The 16,360-nt window shown below is 44.4% G+C and overlaps 1 protein-coding gene across 3 annotated transcripts in view; it reads right to left on the reverse strand.

Annotated features, from left to right (window-relative positions):
* Positions 1–322: 322 nt before the first annotated feature.
* kcnc2 (potassium voltage-gated channel, Shaw-related subfamily, member 2) overlaps positions 323–16,360 on the reverse strand; it is a 58,046-nt gene continuing 42,008 nt past the window's right edge. Inside the window, exons 2-5 of one of the 3 annotated variants that reach the window (XM_031582754.1) lie at positions 10,468–11,401; positions 8,543–8,713; positions 2,714–2,810; positions 323–1,710 (exon numbers count right to left, since the gene is read on the reverse strand). In XM_031582754.1, coding sequence (XP_031438614.1) covers positions 2,749–2,810; positions 8,543–8,713; positions 10,468–11,401 — 1,167 coding nt within the window. In that variant the 3' untranslated portion in view covers positions 323–1,710; positions 2,714–2,748. Of the gene's footprint in view, positions 2,811–8,542; positions 8,714–10,467; positions 11,402–16,360 lie in introns of all 3 variants that reach the window. The other 2 variants (XM_031582755.1, XM_031582753.1) reach the window with 2 other exon arrangements.

The following is a 16,360-nucleotide window of genomic DNA, read 5'->3' on the forward strand; positions in this document are numbered from 1 at the left end:
TCAGCTGAATGGCATTGACATCACAGTGTGAATCGGTAAACTTCATTTTGGAGCGTTATTGCAAAAAGGATCAGATTCTTTTTTGATGGGCTGTTTGCCAGATAAGCTGCCAGATTCACTGTAACTGGCAAAAGATCCTGCACTTAAATAGACTGGAATTCAACATTGGGATTCTATTTTTGTTGGATCATATCCAACATTCGCACGGAAACACACACACACGCACACACACACACACACACACACACACACACACACACACACACACAATCACACACACACACACACACACAAACAAATTCACCAAAACTACTAAAAGGAATTAGAGCACTGATGACTGTATGTCACATTTATTCAACTTCCCACATTATGTTTCTTCCTATGCTTAGTATATGGATCTATTAAACTTGATATAGTAATAATCTATTAGTTTTCAACACTCTGGGGGTTATTCATAAAGCTGCATGGTAGAGGCACATCATTTGGGAAAGTCATAAGTAATCCCAGCTGATTCAGAAATGCATCGCTGCCTATGTTGGCTTGCAAAAAGTCACAGCATCTTAAATGTTTTTAATCATTAAATAGGAAATTCTATCATTCTATCTGTTGATTATTTGAGGACACTGTATTTGCTTTCACATATTATAAGAAAAAGTGACTAAGTGTATTTGGGTTAATTTGCAATAGATACAAGTCTGTGAATCAAATTTTGTGGTTTGAAAGTATAGAAGGCACTCCAAGACATTGGAGTGAGCTAAATAAATTATTTCACTAATTACATCTCAAACAAGTTGTATGCGTGTGTGTGTGTGTGTGTGTGTGTGTGTGTGTGTGTGTGTGTGTGTGCCTCTGTAAGGTTATGAAAAATAGCCTTTCGATTACTCCTACACAAGTTTTATTTCGTTTTCTGATAATATAGCAGCAACACTATCATGTGAATCAACCCATCCCAGATTGTCCATGTTTGTAATCGATGGTTCTGTTGACATGAAACACATGGACAACGGTGGAGAGAACACTGTATTCTGTCGACACAGAGTTTTAGAAATCAAACGGCGATCGTCTTATGCGAGTCATGACGCTGTCTGTTGTGCTAAAAGCGGGGCCCCTACCATCACTGACACAGCCAGTGACCTTCATGAATAACCCCTATAAGCGCTTCAAAGCCTACACATTGTAGTACACTTATTGCAAGGAGAGAAGCCATGGCTAGTACAGGTGGCAAGGTGTGAGTCTGGTCACTGCACAAAAATGGAATTGACCCGCTAGTAAAAAGACATACCGGACATGGTCGTACCCATGTGCTCTTGGGGGATTCAGCAGTATGTACAGGGTTATGATAAGTATGTATACAGGATCAGGTATCTGGCCTTTAGGTGAATGGTGTCCTTTTTTGTCTCTGTCTTTTGTCTCTGTCTCATATTTGTTAGTAAATGTGTGTGTACAGCATGTCCTTAGTTGGCTTATTGGCTCCTTGTGGACAACAGCCGTTGAAAGTAGGAACTTGAAGTTCCAAAAAAAAACAACAACAAAAAAAAGCTGTCCAGACGATCCCTTTTCTCTCAAAAAATATGAACGATAAATGACAAGTACCCCACTTCCTCTTGACTTGCTGGCTTCCAATCCCCAGACAGTGTTCTCGCCCAAGATTGGAGGATTACAGTCCTGCGTTTCAACACCATGGCAACGTGTCCGAATCCATGGGTTTTCCTAAGTAGCAATAGGATCCATAAACAGGCACCCACTTAAGTCATTTCCACTTTTTTTTGCTTCAGTTAACATAATCAAATAAAAATATATATATCCATAAAAAATTAAACTGCACTCATCTCTAAATATCAAAATGCATTTAGGCCTATTTGTCTCTAATGTACAAGTACTGACATGCCGTTTCATGCTCAGGTGTATCTACAAGTAATCCATGATTTACATTTGACACATATCTACACATTAATAACACATATACGTTTAATGATACATCTTCTTTTAATGTAAACAAACCATGTCCTCTATTGCAAACGTGACCTGGCCACAAAATTCACCAAGCTTGAATGAACCACTGCAGTGTTCCTTTCTCAGAATTAGAACACACAACAAAGTCAGGTGGAATGCATGAGTTTGAATACACCAGTTGCTTAGCAACCTTACCGCTCCTAGAGGAGAAGGCTATACCCTCTGAGACACCTGTATGAGCGCATCCAACAACTCATGAGGGAAGGATGTATGCTGTATGCGTCACTGCTAATGACACCCGAAGGCTTAAGAGCTGGATCTTTGACTTGTCTAGCATACCAATTCATTGCTGTGTCTATCTATGTTTATGTAGAAAGCAAGACAACAGGAAGTTGTATTGTTACAAGTCAGTATTGCCTATTGTCTATTGATAAGCATTTTTATAATGCCGTTGCTATAATAGAAATGGATGCGTGTGGCGTTTAGGACTGCAGTATGTACTGTGTGTACCTTTAGCATGTACCTTTGCTGATATATTAACAGGTGCTGGTGGATCAAAGTATAGCGTCTTATGTGTCTGATGGAGTGGCACATCTTGAGCTTCAGTGTGACATGGCATGACATGCGATTGAAAAACAAAAAGCAGTGGCATTGTACATTTCATTGCGTTCAGTCAAAATGTGAGGTGATTAGATTGGTCTTTGCGGTCTTTTTTGCACAAATCAAACAGACTGTTACAGTAAATTGAGGACAGTTTTACCTTAGTGCCAGGTTTGTATCTCTTCCCCTGCCCCTTTAAGATAGCACGCTGTTCTCTGCTTGCGTGTACCCAGTATAGACAAGGTCTTTGCAGTTATCTGTGTGCAAACAACCGGAGACACTTCAGCTTGGCAGCAGGGCTGAGGATTTTTTTTTTTTTAAACCATCAGACCAGACCAGTCGAGACCAGAAAAGAAATCAAATGTGACAGAAAGCAGCAGATGAGCATACTCATGCAAATACAAAAAAAAGTGTGCATTCCATGTCTTAAGTTTTTGTTCCTTGTTTTCAGCCCGTGCCTGAATACAGACATACATACAGTACATACACACCCAAGCACACACACCACACACACACACACACACACACACACACACACACACATATGAAGTCCAGCAACCCCCCACCCCCACATCACACCCTGCAATGTTGTTTTGTTTCTGTCCAGTTTCTTTTCATGTCTCTCACAATCCTGTTGTTGGTTTGTTATTTTCTGTTATTGGTCTTTCTGTCGGCCATGCTGCTTGCAGACGATGAGGAGGGATGATCCATGCAAACAAGGCTGGGCCCGAGAGGGTGGTGGAGAGAGGGCGGAGCGGTGGCCGTGCGAGTGCACCAGTGAGCCAAGACAAGTAGTCCAAGACAAACAGAAAGCGTGGACAAAAGTTCTCACACACACACACACACACACACACACACATGTGAGGTCCTACTGAGGTGATATCTAGCATTTAGCATTGTTGCTTTCTCTTTTTCTTTTTCTGGAAGCACATATTCTTTTAGAATCATCAAAAACATCACTACAGTCCAGTCCTCTCTCTGAATTCTGAGCTATGTCTTTATCTGCCAAATAAGAGTTCTTTTTTTATTGCCAGAGATAAAGGACAGAGGAGAAATGTGAATGAGGATCATTTTCAGTGGCAGCAGTCACATCTAGTAGAAGCTGTTCAAATAGAAGGGAACTGTTACTCTTGGCTAATGCCAATATATTAATCTTTCATATTTACAAATTACTAACATGTACAATGTCCTTTATGCTAATCTACAGAGCTGGGCTAGTGGGTGGGGGGTCTTCCACTAAGAGAGTTTTGGGGTATTTCTCTACAGGCACAGGTATGGACAGCTGTCACGCCAGGATGGGGACCTCACAGAATAGACGGGATGGGAGACCGCGAGCGCCGCAGTGGACAGGGGGAGCCGTAGGGCGAGGTCACCGGAGACAGCCTCAGCGTGTTACCGGCCAAGCCTGCTAGGTTGTTTAAGCTCCGCGACTTCTCATAGCCTTCAAATGCGAGAAAATGCACATTAAGACCCACAAAAGTAGACCCATTCTGGCACAACCACACAAAAACATATAGATAAAGCAAACACAGACTACAGCCAGAGAAGAACTCAAACGTAAGTAAGACATGATCTCAGGCACAAAGCATCATGCACAGTGCAAATACAGTGAAACCAGAGCTTCATCTCGATAGTGTGCAGTCAAATGCTTATTAGTGAAGATGAGAGTGTACCAGTCCGATGGAGCATGAGTACAGGTTTCATTTTTCACACACACACATCGTATGCTAAAGGGTGTGTTAAACTAGGGTTAACTAGCTAACTAACTAACTCATTATGGTGACGGTACTACTACAGAGATTTTTTAAAGTTGACTCGTGACAGTGATGTGATGATGTTTGTGACTGGTGATGCCCTGTGATGCTGTGGTTGGTGAAAATAGTGAAACTGGACTAAGGCTACCATTGTTGACATTTTTTATACGAAGAGTCGACTGTGTGTTGTCGTTCACTGAAGCCACATTTCATGAACTGAAAGGCAACTGAGGCTGTGTTGAAACAGTTTAATTGATTAACAGCATAACTGGACAAACTCAACTCCCCCCAGTCTCCATGAGAGACAGCAGGACACCTACCTCTTGCCTCTCTGTGACTCAGTAAAGTATACACATCGTCTGAACAAAGTGCAGTCTCATTTATAGTAAACAAGCCGTCCACCTAGACAGTTATTCTCTAGCTGTGTGTTCTCCCTCTTTAATCTGGGCTTTCACTGACTGACTGAGGCCAGCTGACTGACATGTACAGAGTTGAAGTCAAGGCCTTGGGCAGTTTGTGGTAAGTGTGTTGTGTTGCTTTTCCTATCACAGCTGTAACTATTAACATTATTCATTTTTACCATTTTTCCAATTGTGTAATAAACTTTTTCATGTTGGATGTGGTCTGTGGACTGCCAAAGGACTAAATTCATCTTCTTTGCTTAATTTGGGAGAGCAGCTGTCCATCGATCTGTTCTATTGTGAACCAATGGGAACGCAGTACCTCCATCCTAGGAGGACAGTGTCTCCATGGTGCCTGTGTACCAGAGGTTAAAAGTAACTGGTTCACGCACCACCACACAGATGGCTAATTTCACTCAGAAGTAAATTCTGCTCCCTGGCTTAATTAGCGGATCCGCCTGATAGACACAAAATACAGGCGGAGGCGTTCTTGTTCCTAAACCTGGAGCCTGTGTTTGTGCAGGCTGTCGGAGCACTGGTGCTGGGTCGGGGTGTCCCCCTTTATCTGGAATCAGTCAGACCTCCGAGGAGACGTGAGACTTAAGGCCAAATTATACTTCTACGACTCTGTTACTCCGTGGTCACGGGGTTGCCTCGACGGACTCGTTGTGCACGTCAGGCCACGGAGAGGTGCTCGGAGAGGGTTTGCCACAACGGAGAGGGCTCTCCGTGTCTCCGTAAACGGACAACCATAAATTGGGCTTTAGGCACTGGTGTGCTGAACACAGCAGGAGAGAACAGCCACAACCTCCTGTCATGACTCTGCCTCAGTCAATGTGTGTCCCCAAGTATTTGAAACAGATTTACTTCACAACTTACATACATTTAAACATGTGGAGAATTTTGACCATGGCCATAATCACGGACACCTGGCTTTTTTAGTTAGGTATAGACCAGCGTGATGTAAAGACATGCATGTGCTGTGTGCTTGGGGAGTTGTGCGCATCACTGCCAGAGATGCAAGTTAGCATTTCTGCTCACTATGTTAGAGGAACCCGAGGGAAATCACCAGACCCTGAGATTGAGTGAAGGGATGTCCTCAGGCATTTTGTGTAGTTTAAACTGAGGTTATTGGAGAGTCAATCTACTGTCACTGTCAGTGTAAGGACACCCCATGTTTTACAGATCTTTAATTTCCACCAAAAGTCAGTATGTTGACATTAACTATGTATGAGAAATATTTATATATACAGGCAGCACCGCGCCTGTGGAACAGCCTCCCTGACCACTTAAGGGCAACACAGACACTGGACTGTTTTAAGACTGGCCTAAAAACCTTTTTATTCAGAAAGGCGTTTCTTACCTTTTAAAACTTATTATTAGTAGTTTATGTTTTTAGCTAGGTTTTTAACTATGTTTTTTTAACTATGTTTCTTAACTCTGTTATTAACTATGTTTTTTAGCTATGTTTTTAAATTATGTTTGTAAACTATGTTTGTAAACTATGTTTTTAAACTATGTTATTAAACCATGTTTTTAACTATGTTCTTAACCATGTTTTTAACTATGTTCTTAACCATGTTTTTAACTATGTTTTTAACTATGTTTGTAAATTATGTTTTTAAACGATGTTTTTAAAACTTAGTTTTTTTTAAGTATGTTCTTAACTATGTTTGTAACTATGTTGTTTTTTAACGATGTTCTTAATTATGCTTTTAACTATGTTTTATTATAGGCTGTTTTAACTATGTTTTAACTATGTTTTTACTGTAGCACTCTCAGATTCAGACGAATATAGAGTGCGCTATAAATTAAATGAATTATTATTATTATTATTATTATATTCCCTGGATCATTTACAGTTCAACTTCATATCACTACTATAAGTCACAAGCAATTCTTGTTAGTTGACATTACTCTACACATGATATATAAATGAGACTACAGTATTTGCCAACTGAAATCATACATATATGTTCTTTATATGTAAGTAGAAACACATAATGGGTCCTATTTTGCTGTTGAGATTAATAATTAACTAATATTAAATAATATAGGTTAAGTTTTGACATACTTTGGATAAATAACCGAATATTATTTCAGACACATTTTCTGATAGAGCGTGGTGTCTGCGCCTTACACTTATGTCTGTGTATTGATAGATATGTGTCAAATCCAAAACAGTAGATATGGGGAAAGAAAGGACTCCGCACACAAAGCCTGATGCCAAAAAGATGGTGTATTCAACTGAAAAAAATTATTTACTGAAAAAAGTAAGGACCTTATATGGAGGTAAGGACCTTAAAGGGAGTTATTTTATGTCCATAAAATGTTTGCATTGACAGTGACAGTGAATTTGCATTGACAGTGACAGTATATTCTTTTAAGCTCCCCACATTTTCATTGGATAGAATACATTCTTATAAGGTCATATGCCTTGATTCAGAAGTAATTTATAACATCGATCAAGTAATCCTAGACGAAACGAAATCTAAGAATTGCACACAAAGACGTTCTCTTCTCATTGTGGACACTCCCAAAACAAGAATGTCCACACAAAAGCAGGTTTCTGAAGACCACAATTTGCCACAACGTCCATTTTTTTCTCTCTGCTATCTAAAAGCCAATTTTGCATTTGCTATCAAAATATCGCCGCACCGGGGACTCCATGCTTTGTCCTTCTCCTCAGCGCTAAGCTCAGCAGATGCTAACCTTAAGATGCCCTTTCAGCTCCCAGTCTCTGTGGATGAGCAGGAGGCAGGTTGTCTGGGCCCTGCCCTTAACAGCGCTGTCTCGCTGGCCCGGTGAAGGGCCATTTCTCTACATAGCCCTAGGGCAATGCTCCCATGCCTCTCCCTTGCTCCCTCTCGGGGGAGTTAGCGTGTTAGCGTGTGCATACAAAGCAGCCATTAGCGATGCCCTGCAGTCATACTCTCCTTAGGTGAGCTCAAACGGGTCCTCTTCCTGTTGCTTTATCATTTGCCTGAGGCGCTAATCAAAGAAGCACACTGCCATGCTGGTGAAATTCTGAAGTTCCGAGATCAAATCACACACATGAGGAGTAGTATTTAGGCACATATCCATGCTTCCTTTAGCATAGACTTACTTTTGCTCGGCAGCGCCACGCTTATGGAACAGCCTACTATGCTTTGCGCCGCCAGAGCTTGTGACATGGGGAGACAGCTGTCAATCATCTCTTTAGGCTCCGCCACAACTTTGTTTTAGAAAACATAATTTTGTCTTGGGTTTTATTATTATCGCCATGTGTCTAATATAATGGAAAAATCTGGTAAATCTGGATTTCCTTACACCAATTAAAAGAGACGAGGAATGAGATAAACAAAAGAAAGAAACCCAAAGTGGAAAAAGGTGGGAAATTAGTCATGATGTCTGTTGTGGCCTTCTAATTGAACTTTGATGAGTAATTGGGGAGGGTCTATTTTCCATGACAGACGAGAGCATCACATGACATCACATCACTCATGAGCTCATCAAAGCATGACAGATGAGAATGAAATTTTGATGGATGGCCACGGCGTTTGTCTCTCTGGGTGATTCAGAATGATTGTGTGAGGAAGTGTTTCCCCTCCTGCCTGTGTGTGCGTGTGTGTGTGTGTGAGAGAGTGAGAGAGTGGGTGTATATGTGTGTATGTGTTTTTGTGTCTGTGTGTGTGTGTGTGCATGTATGAGGGTAGCCACTCCTTTACCTGTATCAGCTTGTGTACACTGGCATTTCTTTCTCTACGTGTGTTGCCATGAGGGAGTGTGTGTGTGTGTGTTTCTGTGTGTATGCTGACATGTGAGTGTGTGTCTGTGCGTGTACGATGCCTCTACCTGTCTTGCGGATGCCTCCATCGGCAGGGCAGCTGTAGTCGCTGGCGGCGAGCAAAAAGCAGGTGCCGCCGCCGCGCGGGTCCTGCTCCCGTGCGCTCGAGCGTCGCATGGGCATGCGCTCCTCCGGGGACGTGGTGATGTCACTTCCTCCGCTGCAGTCGGCCGACAGCACTGAGTGAGGTGGGAAGAGATGGAAGAGGCGGGGGGGAGGGAGGGAGGTAAGGGAGAGCGGTCAGCAGGAAAGAGGAGGTCAGGCGTATGTTAAAAGCTTCAAAAGACATGCAGGGGTCAGCACAGCTTGGGGTGGACTGTGGACTGTGGACTGAGGGTGGCGGGGGGTCTGAAATAGACAGACTACAGGTGGACTCATGATGACTCATGCTAGCCTTTGTGTGTGGTGGTTGTTTGAGTGAATATGTGTGTGTGTGTGTGTGTGTGTGTCTCTGTGTGTGTGTGTCTGTGTGTGTATGTGTGTGCATAGTATAGTGTAGTCTGTAGTCTTCTGTCTATGTGTGTATTCTATAATCGGTGCCCCCTTGTGTCCATATGCAGGCCTGTTTTGATATATAGCATGTGTAAGTTTTACACTTGGGTTCATGTTTCCTATGCTATAGAATAGGGTGATTGAACTGACCTTCACTGACCCTTTATTCAATCCCACTCCCTTTACTGACTCCTACAATGTCAATCAAGATTGATGGTTGCTTGGAAACAACTGATTATATTCCATATCAATCATTATTGACACAAGGGCCACTTATTGTCCTTAGCGTGGATGCACATCAATACCTGTTTCTATCTTCACTCACACGTAACAGAGATTATTTGGTGAACACAGTGACCGATTGATCTCACACAACAAAATGGTGGGCAGCTGATGATAATGATAATGATAATTATGTCATCGGTGCATTTTGCTTTCATCACTCCCTCATTTCCACCTCAAATGTAGAGATTTACATCATAAAAGTGGGCTGTCCACATCACGCTTCCTGTAGACCCGCCTGAAATGCAAATGACACCAGAATCTGACCAAAAGACGGCTCGTGCTCATGATCCGCAACAGCCCCACACCATCTTGCCTGACACCTTTGCATATGCGTCTTCACCTGACAGTGTCAGAGACAATAACAGGGGCGCACACAAAGAACCCACAGCTTCCTACCCCCACCATGAATGACAAGAACAATAACTTTGAGATAGGGAATGGGGAACAATAACACAGTAGCTACGGAAGGACTGACGTCTTTTTTTTCTGAAGGCCATCGGAGGATGAAATGCTTTCCTCGCAATCACCTCCCATCTCCACTCCTGAATTACCCACAAACGCATCGTGGTCTTATCTCCGTGGCAACAGGCGGGTGGGTTGGGGAGGAGAAGGGGAGAAACTCAATCTTACCCTGCCAGCTAGAGGCCTCAAGGAGAGAAAGAGAGAGAGCGAGTGATAGAGAGAGAGAGAGGGAGAGGGAGAGAAAGAAAAAGCGAGAGCTCCCTGAGGAATACCCCTCAAAATGACAACTACTTTCCACATGAGATGAGAAACCCCTACCAGACTGCATGCCACCCAACCCCATCAATCACATCATGTACAACACAAGACATATCAAGGTTCATTCACAAGCTAATGCAAGAATAGTCACGTATACGTGTGCTGCATAAACACACACACACTTCAGTGATATTCCCAAATACCTTTACTCTTTTTTTATCTCTTTCATTTCCTTTCCTCTCCCTTCAAATGTTCTACTCTTTTCCTTCCCCCCTCTCCTTTCCTCTCCTCTCCTCTCCTCCCCTCTCCACCCCTCTCCTCTCCTCTCCTCTCCTCCCATCTCCTCCTCTCCACCCCTCTCCTCTCCTCTCCTCCCCTCCCCTCCTCTCCTCTCCTCCCCTCTCCTCTCCTCTCCTCTCCTCTCCTCCCCTCTCACCTGATCGGTTGCGCTCCAGCATTCTGGGCCCCTTGTTCAGACAGAGGTCTCCCTGCGTGCTGTTGCAGGTGGCATGCAGCTCAGCCTTGCAGTAGGTGGGCGTGCCCACGTGCGCCCCTTGCGGGATGTGCCTCTTCCTCTTCCTGGGCAGCTTCTGCTTGGCCATGGCCAGCGAGTAGTACATGCCAAAGTTGTTGACGATGACGGGCACAGGCATGGCGATGGTCAGCACGCCAGCCAGGGCGCAGAGCGCGCCCACAAGCATGCCCGACCACGTCTGCGGGTACATGTCGCCATAGCCCAGCGTTGTCATGGTGACCACCGCCCACCAAAAGCCGATGGGGATGTTCTTGAACATGGTGTGGTCGCTGGCCGTGGGGTCGGCCGGGTTGGCGCCGAGGCGCTCGGCGTAGTAGATCATGGTGGCAAAGATGAGCACGCCGAGGGCGAGGAAGATGATGAGGAGGAGGAACTCGTTGATGCTGGCGCGCAGCGTGTGGCCCAGCACGCGCAGCCCCACAAAGTGGCGCGTCAGCTTGAAGATGCGCAGGATGCGCACGAAGCGCACCACGCGCAAGAAGCCCAGCACGTCCTTGGCCGCCTTGGACGACAACCCGCTCAAGCCCAACTCCAGGTAGAAGGGCAGGATGGCCACGAAGTCGATGATGTTCAGCAGGCTCTTGGCAAACTCCTTCTTGACCGGGCAGAAGACCACGCGCACCATGAACTCGATGGTGAACCAGAGCACGCACACGCCCTCAACGTAAAGGAGCGCAGGGTCCGTCTCGATCTCGAACTGCGGGCCCAGGTCCGGCAGGCTGTCGTTACGCACCGCCTCCGTCTTGTTGATGATGGTGTTGAACGCCTCGTGCGTCTCTAGGCAGAACGTGGTGATGGAGACCATGATGAAAAACAAGGAGCCGAGAGCAAAAAACTAAGAGGGGGAGAGAAAGAGACAGAAAGAGAGAGAGAGAGAGAGAGAGAGAGAGAGAGAGGGAAAGAGAAAGAGAGATAGTCAGCCAGGAAGCTTGAACAATATTAATTAACATATCTTCTGTGTACCAAAGGCCAGCCCTCTGTGGGCTTCAATAGACTTGAATCCATTAGCCAGGGAAATAAACAAATTCACATTCACACTGCGTCTCTGTGTGTGTGTGTATGTGTGTGTGTGTGTGTGTGTGTGTGTGTCTGTGTGAGTGTGAGTGTGTGTGCGTGTGTGTGTGTGTGTGATGCCTTAAATACAAAGCTGACAGACTAATTTGCTCCTGAACTGCTGCATTAGGAGTAAAGAGACCCACCGTCGCACGTCAGACCTCACCTCATTGTTTTCACCCATGCCAACCCAGGCTGGTTGTTATTGACAACCGTACAATGACAAGGTAGCAGGAGCGTCGCTTTGGTCTCGTTGTTCTTCTCTCTACCACCCCCCACCACACCCCACCCCACCCACCTCCCGCCTCGGCACCTTGGACTGTTACACTAATCCACTTAACATCTGAAAGACGCCCTCCCACTGCCAGCACGCCAGTAAATGAGAAGTCGACCAGGCCAGGTCGATCAGGAACATTTGTTTTGTTTGTTTGTTTGTGTGTGTTTTTTAAAGGTGCCTCTGTGCTTCCCAGGTCTAATCAAACGGTGGGTGTGTGAGACAGCAGTGAGTCAGAGAGGAGAGATGAGGAGGAGGAAGATGAGGAAGGGCGCTCGCTGGGTAAACTCACCCACCAGTGAATCACTCTGGAAAACATCGGCCCCGAGTTAGCCTTTGACCAAAAAAGGTGAATACCTTTTACAAAAAAATCAACAGAGGTGAATCTGTCAACGTGAATGTTAAAATACAGAAATGTGAAAAGGTTTACTCAAATGTGAAAATGGGGAAAAAAAGGAAGTCTATTTCCATGCCAAAGTATTCCTTATAAAGAGCTGATAGTATCACCTGACCATCACCTGATCCTAATATTTGCATTCAGCCTTGTATTTACCTTAGTAATTTTAAACTTCAGGGAAACAATCTGAAATGTGTCACCTCTGTTATTAATATAGGCGTTGGCTTCATGTTTCACATATTCCTCAGCAACTGCACCAGGCTTGCATTAGCATCTCCGGTTTCAGCTCTACGACAGGATGTACGTATGCCTATTCTATTAGACATAATGATAACATCAGTCAGTATGATTGCTTATGTTTATGCAAAAAGCAGGTCTATGTCCTCATCGCCTAAATGGAGCGTGGCTAATGGCTAGAAAGAGGATGCTGAAACAAATGACAAACAGGAGGGATATTAAAAAAGGAAACAGAATACTGAAGCTGATGATCTCTTCTCTAGCCCCTGGCTGTTTTAGTGTTCAGCTCCCAACAGCCTCTCTGTGTTGTGATCACAGTATGACTGCTGTGTGTCTTATTTTCATGAAAGAGACAGGAGTGCTATTACTATTATTACTCTTTAAAGAATAATATAGTATGACGCAGGTACCTCTGAGTTAGTTTATTCTAAGGACCGCCTGGTAGCAGCTTTGCTGTGGTAGAAATATGATTGGCATTACTGAGTATAATGATGACAATACCCAGGTGGGGTCCATATGCCGCTATTTAAGGATACAAGTTACATGTTTTGTTTGTACCAGTGTATTGGGACATGCTTTTTGTGGAATACATTTGTAAATGTCCCAGATTGAAACCATATGCAAGAAATGTGACAACTATTACACACTAGATGTGTGACAGATCGGCCTGCCTAGTACGTTCACACATAAAGTAGTCTGCATCCCATTAACACCTTCATGTTCATGTACGAATGTGTGATAGCACATTAGGTGGAGCAGGGGAGACAGAAACGGGATCTCTGGGAAGGTCCTTAGATTGCAGCCATGTCAACCTGCCCTCTGCAAAAACTATGACTACGATCAAAGCCTGTGCAAAATGTTCAAAAAAGGTCATCTCAGTGGATTGCCCACGTTCATGGAGTCTGATGAAGAGGGAGACATACATTTAAGCCTGGCTGAAAAAAATCCTTCCCTCATGTTTTATCAAACATTACAAAGTCAGTACACGACTTTAAAGTGCACACTCTGCACTCTTGATTGCAACAGTCGTCCTATGCAGTTTTCACGCCCACTATGTCTCGCGCCGCTAACCTCGTGCTCTAGTTACAAAGCTAAGTAGTTATAGCATTCAACTCCAATGAGAAAGCTAAGTAGCTCTAGCGTACAACTCCAATGACAAAGCTAAGTAGCTATAGCATTCAAAGCTAAGAAAAAGACAAACAGCTCCAGTTGGCAAATGTCAGTAAATATAAGCAGCCATAGCTAACATCTTCAATTCTAAAAGCTAAGTTGCTATGGCTAACAGCGCGGCTGCTAGCGTGCCTCAAGGGACTCAGAAGCAGGGCTCCCCTGACAGGCTCACCTCCACCACACTCACAGCTAGAGGTGGGGGGTGCACAGCGGTGGCAGGAGGGACAGATTTGGGGCAGCCTGTGCCCTCCTGAGAGGTGTCTGCAAGCACCGTGTTCACTTTGTTCCAACCTGACCTCAACTACCAGATCCGGAGAGAGAGAGACAGACAGAGACTGAGAGAGAGAGAGAGAGAGAGAGAGAGAGAGAGAGAGAGGGACCTTGGACATGTTGAAAGAAATTTTGGGAAGGTTATTGGCAATAAGTAGGTCTCTCTGTCCCTATGGAAACTAAGAGCGGAGCCAGCTAGGACAACCTTTGTTATCCAGTACTCTGCGCAACACAAACAGCAAAAGGGTGTTCACAGAGTACAGTTTAGAACATGTGAATCTTAATTACCACTTCAATGGGAAGAAGACAAAGAAATACAGAGAGAGAGAGAGAGAGAGTGAGAAAGAGGGTGATAAAGAAGATGTGAGAAAAAATACTGAAAGGAAGAAAGTGAAAGGGAGAGGGAGGAAGAAAAAGGGTGAGAAATGCAGTAAAAGAGACAGAGACATCGGTGAGAGTAGCGCATATGTGTGTGTGTGTGTGTGTGTCTGTGTCTGTGTCTGTGTGTGTGTGTGTGTGTGAAAAAGAGAAAGTTTAGCAGACTGTAGATGGCACAGACTCTGCCTCCATGATAGGCAGAAGCGCTAATTAAAGGAGCCTAAATGCATCTTCCCCAGCTGCTGGGAAACGGGTGACTCACTCTCCGTTAAGGGAGCCATTACTAACACACACTCATACACACACACACACACACACACACACACACACACACACACACACACACACACACACACACACACTGATACCTAACCAAACACACACTCATACACACACAAACACACACACACAGACACACACAAACAAACATACACTCATACACACAGACACATGCACAAACACACTGATACCTAACCAAACACACACTCATACACACACACACACACACACACACACACACTCATACACACAGACACATGCACAAACACACTAATACCTAACCAAACACACTCATACACACACACACACACACACACACACACACACCACACACACACACACACACACACACTCATACACACAGACACATGCACAAACACACTGATACCTAACCAAACACACACACACACACACACATACACAAATAGAAACACACACACGTATCCTAATACACAAATACACACACACATACACACTGATACATAAACACACACTGGTACACAGAAACACTCTGACACACCGTTGCATCTGCCCACCATCCTCTCTTTCTTCAACCAAACACACTCTCACTCTGTCAGTGTGCATGACTAACTGTGTCTAAAGCTAAAACTGCTTCCTCATGTCGGCATAGGTGGCCCAGTGATAGAAAGGGAGAAAAAAAAAGCTGTCTCTGTTAGTGAAATACCATATGGAGCGGAGTACTCTGTTGGTACACTGTAGTCATTAGGCGACGTAGGGGAGAAGTTGAACTAATGCAGTAAACTGAGAAAATGGCTCATGTCCTTATCAAGCATGATGATGGAGGATTTCTACTCATTTATTTTACGAGACCAACAACAGCTCAAAGTTTAGAGTAGTGAAATGTGAAATGCTGAAAGAAAGGCTAGGAGATTAGCATACATACGTCAGATGTGTTTCTGCCTTCGTGGTCTCATTTTATATAATTCTGCCCTGCCTATGTGATTAGTGCCACTCCAGTTTGCAATATTATACACACTTTGAATGTAAAACCTTTGCAACACGTCTATCATTTTAGATTGCTGTCTGTGCCATGTCACTTCGGTGTCCAATTAATGAACACGAACCTCCCAGATGTTTACCCAATGTACATTGGTATTTATACATAACATTGGTAATCATTTTGTAATTCTTTCATTAATAGTCATTCCTTTTCACATACAGTTCCTTTACTAACCAATTGTTTAGATTATTGCTTGATGGTCTACTTCCGCTGTTAAGGTAACACATTATGTGATGTCAATCTCAGCTGGGAAAAGGAGATGTAGTTCCTCACTCAAGGCAGAAAGAGGAACTGGACATAAAAGGAGGTCACCTCTGCAGGATGGTACCAGGGACTCGCCATTAGGCAACAACAATAACAACAACAACCAGTGGCATGGGTTGGGCATGATACGGCAATTTGATCACCGGGCAACGGGCAATCTGATCACTTCTGGGCATGGGGGCAGACCCGTGAGAGGGGCTGTTTGGCCATCAAAAGCCGTTTAGGTGGACTGTTTTAGCCAGGTGGTCTCCCTGGATCTGAGAGAATGACCACTCGCTGACACCCGTTGGCAAAGTTGAGCTCGTCAGGCACCTGTCATGCCCAGCCCAATGAGTCCCTTGAGTGTCATTGAGCGGGTGAAGCAGACCCCACCAACACTGCCACCAGCTGGGCCAGGCCAAGCAGAGAAGTCAGGGGGTAGAATTAGAGTGAGGTGTGAGCAATGTGGTGA

This window comes from Clupea harengus, chromosome 16 (assembly GCF_900700415.2).
Source record: "Clupea harengus chromosome 16, Ch_v2.0.2, whole genome shotgun sequence".
NCBI lineage: Eukaryota > Metazoa > Chordata > Actinopteri > Clupeiformes > Clupeidae > Clupea > Clupea harengus.